Source organism: Notechis scutatus, chromosome 5 (genome assembly GCF_049901735.1).
Source record: "Notechis scutatus isolate UNSWTSFEM ecotype Mainland chromosome 5, rNotScu1.2, whole genome shotgun sequence".
In the NCBI taxonomy this organism is placed as follows: Eukaryota; Metazoa; Chordata; class Lepidosauria; order Squamata; family Elapidae; genus Notechis; species Notechis scutatus.
This window is the reverse complement of record NC_142013.1, coordinates 24058343-24069493: the sequence shown is the minus strand read 5'-3', so window position 1 is coordinate 24069493 and position 11151 is coordinate 24058343. Positions and strand designations below refer to the sequence as shown.

Here is an 11151-nt window from a genome sequence, read left to right as displayed (position 1 = left end):
TTTAGATTGGACCAGAGGCGGCGTAGTTCTACATTTTCTAGGTCTAGAGTTTCAAGCCTGGTGGCATAAGGTATTCTGCAACGAGTAGAGAAGTGGAAGAACTCTTCTTGTGAAATATTTCTGGACTTTTTCAATTGTGTTAATATCAGATACGTAATGTGGGTTCCAGACTGATGAGCTGCATTCAAGTATAGGTCTAGCAAATGTTTTGTATGCTCTAGTTAGTAGTGTGATATTACCAGAGAAGAAGCTACTTAGGATTAGATTACTTTTTTAAATTACTTTTTTAAAAATGAAAACCAAGACACTGCAAGTACCTATTAACCGACATTCCACTCAAGAGGCGCCAAATCACACCGATAACTTTTTCCTCTGATAAGTCAAAGACAGTAGCGGGTCCATAGCTGCATTTCTTCCCGCGAGCAAAATCCTCGCGCGCATGCCCTCGCAGGACCTCCCGCAGCGCACGCTTCTTACCTGCGTCAAGCGGCGAAAGATTGGGAGATGCTCGGCGTCCGAGGTCGTCCTGGTAACAGCAGCGTCACCCGATTCCGGGCGTTGCCATTGGCCGGGAGAGTTCGAGAATACCCGAGAAGGCGGAAGCGGAAGCCGCACGTGGAGCCGGCGAGTAGCCGCCGCAGATTCTGGAAACTTCTGCCTATTGTCATCTCGAAGTCTTTTTTTCGCTGGAGGTGGCGAGTTTCGCGCGCGGGTGGGGCGGTTGAGCGTGGCACCTTCCCTCAGTGGATGAGAGGCTCCTTTCCTTCCCCCCCTCCTTTCCTCTCGCGTCTCGGACTGACTTGGGAGTTGAAGGCAGCGAGCGGGTGTTTCCTTCCAGGAGCGGCCGGTAGAGCTGCCCAGTCATGGCTGTGGTGGGCTTTGATCTCGGCTCGCAGAGCTGCTACATCGCGGTGGCGAGAGCAGGCGGAATAGAGACCGTGGCCAACGAATTCAGCGACCGATGCACTCCGTACGTAGCCGGCAGCTGAGGGTGGGCTGCGGGGGAGGGGGTAGCGAATTGCCAGCAAAAGGGGAAGGGGAGGCAACCCGTCATCAATAACGGGACTTGTCAACTCAGAAACGTGGAAATATACGTTGGGCGTATTTATGGGGATAGGGTTTAACGCTGCAGGGAGCGTGGCTGGCATTCGAGGTTTATATAGAGCTTATTCGCGAAGAATTGGACCTGGCTAGACTAGCAGCCCTCCCTTTTGATAGCGAGTGGGGAGAAGTGGGGGGTTATTTGGGTCTTGTTATTTCCTAATCAGGCTACCCCCCCCCCTTATAAGAGCCTTTATCCCCTCCACGTTGCTTTTCGTTCAAAGTTCTGTGTAAGGATGCTTCGGCAGGTTGGTATCCCTTTGTAAAGCCGTAGAGCTTTCTCTGGAGTAGTTGTGCCTACGAGCAATCCTCCCTTGTCTTTTGCGCGAAGCAGAAGGCCGTTTCCCTCTTTAAGAAAAGCTCGGAGTAATGGCTGCGCCGTCTTTCAAGCATACGGATTCCCCCACCCCGCCGCGGGGGTTATTTTACATCTCCTCAGTGTAGCCTTATTGCACCCTTTCTATAGTTCATGCAGGGGAAATGAAATTAATTATTATTATTATAATTATTATTATTATTATTATTATTATTATTATTATTATTATTATTATTATTATTATTATTATTATTATTATTATTATTATTATTATTATTCCCACTGTCCCAAAAATAGCAGCGAGTAGAGTTGCTATATGACTGTTGGATCTGTTATGGTAGGATGACGGGGGTATTTTGATTTTTGGTCTTTTCTTTTGGGTGTTAGTTAAGTGGGATGCTGCTGCAGTACCTTTTCACAATTTTGTTGCCTAGGCATATTCCCTGGATAATGAGCTTCTTCTACTTGTGATGCTGTGAAGGAGGTGGGAGTAGAGGGGTGATGAGGGAGGTTGAAGGAGGAGCCTGCTGGTTTCTGAGGAGGCATGATACAGTAGGATTATTAGGCCAACTTCAACTAGAATCTGGAAGCTTCTGGAGTTTTCTGTTACTAGATTAAGATAGGAGATAAAAGACAGGGGAACACCCTTCCCCCCCAAAAAGGTTGGGTTTTTCTTTGCCCAGGGTATTAGAGGGTCTTCTGGGGAGGACAAAAATCAGACTGACATCCATGATATAGGGATGCCCACTTCTTTGCATATTCAGAGATTGTTGAGGTGTTTTCCTTGACACCAGCAGGAATTAAATTAAAATTAAATTCATGATCCTCTCTTAGGTATTTAACACTATAAAATCCAAGGTTGTGGATTTAATGGATTGTATTTTAGAGTGGAATAGGTAATGTTTACAAACAAGATGAAAAGAGGTGTCATAGTTTGTAAAGGGGGTGATTGGACATTGCTAATTCAAAGAAATAGGTATATAGTGACATTTCTTAGAGGATCTATGATATGCTTCCCTTGCATGCAAAATTTCAGTATGTAATTAACGTACTTTATACTTTTAATCTCGGTGATAAGATTCTCCATTGTTAGTTTTTAACTTTAGTATGATTGTTCAGATATTCTAATATTAACCCTAACACTTAATCCTGATAAACCATAGTTTATTGGAGCCCTATATATGATATATTTTTATTCTTCTTGGTACCAAGGTACAAATAGAGGTGTATAACTTTTTCCAGGATAAAGGACCCACTTGGCTTTGTGAAGCTTGTATTGAGTCCTTCTCAAAATTTATGATGGGGCCTGGAGAAGAACTACTCTTTATTTTGTTTACTTAATAAAATGAAAATCATATAACATACCTTTTAATATACTTATTTGGCAGTAATGTATTTAATGATTTCCCATTTTTGTCATATTAAAGTAAGGCTTTGAAACTTGTAGAGATTAATGGAGTTATATTTCAGGAGTCACATGTTGCCTTCGGGAACTTTTAAGCTAACTGTTTAAGAAGTCATTGGAAACTATAATTTAAAAAAATAAGAAACTCACTGAAGTGTGAATAAATTTTAACAGACTAAACTATTTTTATTGCTTAATTTTAACAAAGCTATTTTGAAAACAGTATTACAACATTCATTTATTCATTTATTCTTTATGACATATAGTTTGCTTCTAAAAACTATTTCATATGATCAATTAAATGAAGATTACACAGCAGTGTTATCAGTGCTGTACAAGAATAAGCACTGTGTATTATGAAGGAGATAAATTCAACCCAAATTTCATTCCCAGATTGTGCTTTCTATAATCTAGTGGACTGTTTGCATACATGGAGCACAGGTGTCTTTTGATTTTAAGCTTTTTAAAAAAAATTAAATTAGTTGAGGGTTGCCCACAAATCCTTCCTTGTTTCTCTAAATCATGGTGTCAAACTCGCGTGATCACATTGCTGTTACATGACGTTTTGCAATGTTTTTTCCCCTTCGCGGAGCTGGATTGGGCGTGGTGTGCCAGTTTGACACAACTGCTCTAAATCATGATCAAATGTAGAGAATTCTAGCTCTTAAAACAGTTTAAATTGTCATATTTTTTTCTAATTGCATTACTGTTAAGGTTCTTCAATAATTTTAACACATCAAATGTAAATCTTTGCATAAAATAACTGCAATGTTAGCAATTGTTCCTGTTAAGGTATTTGCACTGTTGGTTTATTAGTAAATTTTTCAGAATTTTCAAGGAAATACTAAATATAATGACTTGGTGTTTTTATATCTTTCTATGTCATATGAATAAACTTTCCAGTGATGTTGTCTTTATATCACTTTTCAGTTCCGTAGTGTCATTTGGGTCCAAAAACAGGGCAATTGGACTGTCTGCTAAAAATCAGGTAAGTTGCTTTCTGAAAAGAGCAAGATAAATGGTATTTGTATCTTTGGTATACAAATTACACAAAGGTGTGATTAATAACATAATAGTGATATTTTTGGAGTAAAGCACAAAGTAAATACTTGGTTCTTCTGTACTGTTTAAATCCAAGAACTAAATCAGAAATCCAAGATGTCATATAATAAAAATAGCCATCTTTAATGTGTCTTCCAAATATGTTATATTTCCAGTATCCTGCCTTCATACAAAGGGCACTAGGTGTTTAGTCATGATCAAGAACCAAACCGTAACACACAAGGTGTGTGTTTGTGTTTTCTTGGCATTTGATACTGGTGAAATCAAAATGAAAATAGTGGCCCAGTGGGTCCCTACAACACTTCTCTAAATATAAGGGAATAGCTGCCCAATTCTTATGAGGTAGCATAATTACGGCAATTTAATCAGATCCACATTTGCTTCAATATAAAACATAATTAGGGCAAGAAATTAGAAATATTTCTTCTTTCATCCATAAATTTACTATTATATTTTTAATTAGCAATAGAAAATGAAGTGTGAAATTGTTTTAACCACTGATACTATTGTCTCCTTTTTACAGCTAATTACACATGCTGACAACACAGTATATAATTTCAAGAGATTCCATGGTCGTGCATATAATGATCCTTTTATTCAGAAGGAAAAAGAGAATTTGAGCTACTATGTAGTTCCAATGAAAAATGGGAGTGTTGGAATAAAGGTAAAAATGTCAGTATTATATTTACAATTTCCTAGGCAAAAACTAGTTGTAAAAAAATTGTGGAGATGAAACAAAAGAAGCACTGACTTGCTTTCTATTTCAAAACAAGATTTGGGAGGAGTGTTGGAAATTCAGTGTCTAAAAAGTAAGTGAAGTATTTGAAATGGTATATAGCTTACTTCCCTCTTTCTGCAGGTAACATATATGGATGAAGAACATTTATTTAGTGTGGAGCAGATAACAGCTATGCTGCTGACTAAGCTGAAGGAGACAGCTGAAAATAACCTCAAAAAACCTGTAACAGATTGTGTTATTTCAGTAAGTAAATTGACTAAATTTTAATTTGAAGCTTTTTGTTTGTCTAATAGTTTCTCAAACAATGTAAGCAACTTTGAATATCACTTGAATCTGAAGGCAGGGTAGAACGGTATTGTGCTGTCCAGACAGTTTAGAGTTAATGGGATTTGGGATAGTTACTTAGGCTTTGTGAGCTGTCCCCTTAAGGGAATGCATCATGGTAAATGTATCCTGGGAAATGTAGTCCATGTCACATGACTGCATCTGTAATCCTGATTGGTCACTATATTGACCCTTGTTGGGTTGGGGGAAGCTCTCTCACTCTTGCCTGAAACCACCATACCATGCAGCTGCTTCAATCATCATGGGGTTCAGACCTTTTTATCTTTCTACACAACAAGACAAATATGCAAAGGATTGGACATTAAGAAGAACAGTAGAAAGATAAAAAGGTCTTAACCCCATGATGATTGAAGCAGCTGCATGGTATGGTGGTTTTCTGACAAGAGTGAGGGAGCCTCCCCCAACCCAACAAGGGTCAATTTAGTGACCAATCAGGATTGCAGATGTGGTCACGTGACATGGACTACATTTCCCAGGATACCTTTAACTACATTTACCATGATGCATTCCCTTAAGGGGACAGCTCACAATTCCTAAGTAACTATCCCAAATCCCATTAACTCTAAACTGTCTGGACAGCACAGGTATGTTAGGGGTCCCCAACCCTCAGTCTGTGGTCCAGTCTGCAGCCTTTTGGGAATTGGGTCACGCAAGTAGTAGGCGAGCACATGAAACTTCATTTGTATGTGTGCAGGAGCTAGGTTGCACATACAAAATCACCACCACCACCCTGTGTTACTGCTGCTGCCTGTCCATGGAGCCAGAAAGTTTGGGGACTGCAACTATATGGGATGCTTGCAGTTGTGCTCTTGGTGAAAGAAAATTGACTTTTAACATCTGAATGAAACAGTGCCCCTCTCCTATGATTATATAGGATATAAATTCTTTAAAATGAAAAATAACAAAAAAGTCCTACTTAAAATATACAAAACAGGTAAAAAGTAATATCTAATGATTTCAATTTATTCATTTATTATCTCATCTTTATTACTTTATAAATAACTCAAGGCGGCAAACATTCCCAATACTTCTTCCTTCTCCTATTTTCCACACAACCACCACCTTGTATGGTGAGTTGAGCTGAACACAGTTACTGGCCCAAAGTTACCCAGCAGGAACTACAATGCTGATCTGGCCCTCGAAGAAATCCAGTTTGACACCCCTGTCTTAGAGCTTATTTTCTCCTAGTCGGATCGGAAGAGAAAGAAGCATTCTTACTAAACAAAAATGTTAATGATACCTCCAAAATTATTCTCCTTTCCATTGAATCAAACAAAAAATACCTTGAATCCACTTTTTCTTCCATGTTAGTTTGTCTTGGAAATAGGTTAACTACTTTTCCAAAAAATTGCTTATAAAATGAAAAATATAATTTGTTTTAATTTTTATTTTAAGCAGTGCTTAGTACGTTCCTAAAGGACAATTATTTCACTCACAAGAAGTGAATGTACTTGTGGATGACTTCATAGTTAAAACCATGTGACTTATTTCAGAGGATTTGTGTTTTAAAACAGAATATTTCCCTCATTAATATCTGATTTACATGGTTATAATTGCCTTCTTCAGGTGCCATCATTTTTTACTGATGCTGAAAGAAGATCACTGCTTGATGCAGCTCAGGTTGTTGGGCTAAATTGTCTCAGACTAATGAATGATATGACAGCAGGTGAGTAATTTAAGATCATTTCACATTTATTTCTAGCATAATCTACATGTGCATTTAATAGTTTTCAATAATAAGACAATGTTGAAACCAAGATAATGATAGAATAATAATCCCTTACAGTAATACAAATGCTGCATACTCAGCAACATTATTAGTTTTCCAAAGGCCTTTATGATGGGCATTGATCTGATTTTGGTGGTATGGGGCCACAAGAAAAAGACACTGCTGCTCCAGGCCCCTTAATCTCTTACTAATGTGGAACTGTTTACAAATTTTGTCTGGAAACATGTACTGGATGAGTTGATTCCACATGAAAGTGGTCCAGAAGTTACCTAGGAGCCAGACTAAAGAGGCTTTTATAGATAAAAAACCAGCAAGTTGAATTCCACATGGGAATATAGGTAGTTCTCGATTTACGACCACAATTAAGCCCAAAATTTCTGTTGTTAAGTGAAACATTTGTTATGTGAATTTTGCCCCTCTTACGACCTTTCTTACCACAATTGTTAAGTAAATCACTGCAACTGATAAGTTAGCAATTTGGCTGTTAAGGGAATCTGGCTTCTCCATTGACTTTGCTTGTCAGAAGGTTGCATGTTATACATGTTAATGGCAGCAAGACTACTTTACGCACAGAAATGGAAGGTCCTCTCGATCTCTACAAGGGATGAATGGCTGCAAAAACTGATGGGAGTTAGCAGAGATAGCTAAATTAACTGTTTTGATTAAAGAAAAAAAAACACAAATACCTTTATTTCTACTTGGAAACCACTTCTAAACTTTGTGTTTGAGGTGAAACTTTGATTTGGGGGTATATCGATTAGATAGATTTGTTGTTATAGGCATGGCTAGTTTCTATTCTTACGAAAAAGTAAAAAGTTGAGGGTAGGTGTTAGTGCCTTATTTTACTGCACCAAATGAGTCGGAAGTCAATGCCTTTTTTTTCTTTTTCCTTTCCTAATTTTCCTAATATTTACTTTTGTATTCTCTTTGTATGTCATATTATAAATTAATAAAAAAAAACTATATTAAAAAGGGTTTCAAAAAATAATCACATGACTTTGGGACACAGCAATGGTCATAAGTATGAACCAGTTGCCAAACATCTGAATTCTGATCGCATGATCATGGAGATGCTACAAAGGTGATAACTGAAAAATGTCACTTTTTTCAGTGCTGTTGTAACTTTGAACAGTCACTAAATGAACTGTTGTAAGTCAAGGACTATCTGTAAAGCATCTCAATATTTGAAACCCTCAACATTTATGTGTCAAATTAACATACTCACTGTACTTTACTGGGACTGTTCTTGAAGACCATCTAAGAGCTGCAATTGGTACAAAATACAGCTATCTGCTGTCTAGCAAAGATTAGTTGCCACAGCTATGTAATACTTGCACTGCAAGATTTGGATTGGTTGTGTACATTTCCAAGTCAAGACGTTCAAATTCTCCATTGTTTCTCTCCTATGCTAATGCAATTGATATTCTAGTTCTGCCTGTAAATAACACAGCACTTCTCAGCCTGATGTTCTTCAGATATGTTAGATTACAGCTGCATCATCCCTCACTTGGATTTTACTGGGCACACGCAAGTTAACACTGAATTATTTCATTTTGTTTACAGTTGCCCTGAACTATGGGATTTATAAGCAGGACCTTCCCATTGCAGAAGAGAAGCCACGAATAGTGGTGTTCATAGATATGGGCCATTCAGCATTTCAAGTATCAGCCTGTGCTTTTAACAAAGGAAAACTCAAGGTAAACAGAGTTTAGAAAGCAGTGCAAGGTTGCCTTTATATGAAGTCCAGTTTTATGCATGATCCAATGAAGGGCAATTCTGTGCATGTTGGATTAGATCTGTAATGTAGGTTGAAGGTACCATTCAGCCACGGGGATCAGTTGGTGACTTTTGGCCAGTTATTCCTTCTCAGCCTCATCTTCCTCATAGGATTTTTTAATTAGGATATAATGAGAGAATATTCCAATATATCCTGCTTTCAGTTCTCAAGAGAAAAGGCAGAACATACATACACTGCTCAAAAAAATAAAGGGAACACAAAAATAAGACATCCTAGATCTGAATGAATGAAATATTCTTATTAAATACTTTGTTCATTACATAGTTGAATGTGCTGACAACAAAATCACACAAAAATTATCAATGGAAATCAAATTTAGCAACCCATGGAGGTCTGGATTTGGAGTTGCACTCAAAATTAAAGTGGAAAAAAACACTACAGGCTGATCCAACTTTGATGTAATGTCCTTCAAACAAGTCAAAATGAGGCTCAGTAGTGTGTGTGGCCTCCACGTGCCTGTATGACCTCCCTACAACGCCTAGGCATGCTCCTGATGTGGTGGTGGATGGTCTCCTAAGGGATCTCCCACACCTGGACTAAAGTATCCCCCAACTCCTGGACAGTCTGTGGTGCAACGTGGCGGTGGATGGAGTGAGACATGATGTCCCAGATGTGCTCAAATGGATTCAGGTCTGGGGAACGGGAAGGCCAGTCCATAGCATCAATGCCTTTATCTTGCAGGAACTGCTGACACACTCCAGCCACATGAGGTCTAGCATTGTCTTGCATTAGGAGGAACCAGGGCCAATCGCACCAGCATATGGTCTCACAAGGGGTCTGAGGATCTCATTTCGGTACCTAATGGCAGTCAGGCTACCTCTGGTGAGCACATGGAGGGCTGTGTGGCCCCCTTAAGAAATGCCACCTCACACCATTACTGACCCACTGCCAAACCGTTCATGCTGGAGGATGTTGCAGGCAGCAGAACATTCTCCATGGCGTTTCCAGACCCTGTCACGTGTCACATGTGCTCAGTGTGAACCTGCTTTCATCTGTGAAGAGCACAGGGTGCCAGTGGTGAATTTGCCAATCTTGGTGTTCTCTGGCAAATGTCAAACGTCCTGCATGGTGTTGGGCTGTAAGCACAATCCCCACTTGTGGATGTCCGGCCCTCATACCACCCTCATGGAGTCTGTTTCTGACCGTTTGAGCAGCCACATGCACATTTGTGCCCTGTTGGAGGTCATTTTGCAGGGCTCTGGCGGTGCTCCTCCTGTCCCTCCTTGCACAAAGGCAGAGGTAGCGATCCTGGTGCTGGGTTGTTGCCCTCCTACGGCCTCCTCCACGTCTCCTGATGTACTGGCCTGTCTCCTGGTAGCACCTCCATGCTCTGGACACTACGCTGACAGACACAGCAAACCTTCTTACCACATCTCGCGTTGATGTGCCATCCTGGATGAGCTACACTACCTGAGCCACTTGTGTGGGTTGTAGACTCCATCTCATGCTACCACCAGAGTGAAAATACTGCCAGCATTCAAAAGTGACCAAACCATCAGCCAGAAAGCATAGGAACTGAGAAGTGGTCTGTGGTCACCACTTGTAGAACCATTCCTTTATTGGGGATGTCTTGCTACCTGCCTATGCTTTCCACCTGTTGTCTATTCCATTTGCACAACAGCATGTGAAATTGATTGTCAATCAGCGTTGCTACCTAAGTGGACAGTTTGATTTCACAGAAGTGTGATTGACTTGGAGTTATATTGTGTTGTGTTGTTTATTTTTTTGAGCAGTATATAATAAATAAATATCAAAATAAAAATGAACAGAGTGCTATATATTCTCCTAGGTTATTTTTGAACACAGAAGAGACAGTAAATAGCGGGCAGCAAACATAGATAAGTGAAGAAAAATATCTGTCCAATGAAGTAAAAATGACTCTTAAAGATAAAATTTGTCTAGGCATTCTAGAGTAAAAAAATGGAAGTGGAAAAAATGAAAAAAAAATTATGCATGGTTGCAAAACGTTACATTGGAATTAATATCTGTCAGGTTTCTTTATAATGTCTTTTGGAGAAATACATAACTTGATTGGATGGGTGGAAACTTTTGATTCCTGGCAGTGCTGTTTGCTATGCCTTGGAAACAGTAGTAAATCCATACTTAAGCATCAACATTATTCTTAAAGAATGTTAGGTGGTAGGATCATCTCTTTGTCTTTACATTTGTACTGAAAAGGTTTCATGCATGGATGATAACAGATTGAGTAATTCACATTCTATTCTTTTTCTTCAAATTAGGTTCTTGGCACAGCTTTTGACCCCTTTTTGGGAGGGAAAAACTTTGATGAAAAACTAGTGGATTACTTCTGTGCTGAAATAAAATCCAAATACAAACTAGACCCCAAATCAAAAATACGAGCTCTCCTTCGTTTATATCAAGAATGTGAGAAGCTGAAAAAGTTAATGAGCTCTAACAGCACAGATATTCCACTTAATATTGAATGTTTTATGAATGATACAGATATCTCTTCAAAGATGAATAGGTAAGAGATGAATGTGGCTAGAGTATTTTTTTTAATCATGTTGCTAGTTCAGGTCTAGCGATCTAGCTATTCTGTCTTCCCCCACAGTGACCAACCAGAAGAACACTGAATACAATAGAACCCTCTTTCTCTTGCTCATAAATTTCTGTTCAGTTCATAAATATGGAGGCT

General features: G+C 39.1%; 1 protein-coding gene across 1 annotated transcript in view; it reads left to right on the top strand.

Annotated features, from left to right (window-relative positions):
- The first annotated feature begins 589 nt into the window (after nt 1–589).
- The window catches only part of HSPH1 (heat shock protein family H (Hsp110) member 1), a 28400-nt gene continuing 17838 nt past the window's right edge, over nt 590–11151 (top strand). Inside the window, exons 1-7 of the mRNA XM_026675027.2 lie at nt 590–970; nt 3753–3810; nt 4408–4548; nt 4744–4866; nt 6535–6634; nt 8261–8394; nt 10736–10980. Coding sequence (XP_026530812.1) covers nt 864–970; nt 3753–3810; nt 4408–4548; nt 4744–4866; nt 6535–6634; nt 8261–8394; nt 10736–10980 — 908 coding nt within the window. The 5' untranslated portion in view covers nt 590–863. The remainder of the gene's footprint in view (nt 971–3752; nt 3811–4407; nt 4549–4743; nt 4867–6534; nt 6635–8260; nt 8395–10735; nt 10981–11151) is intronic.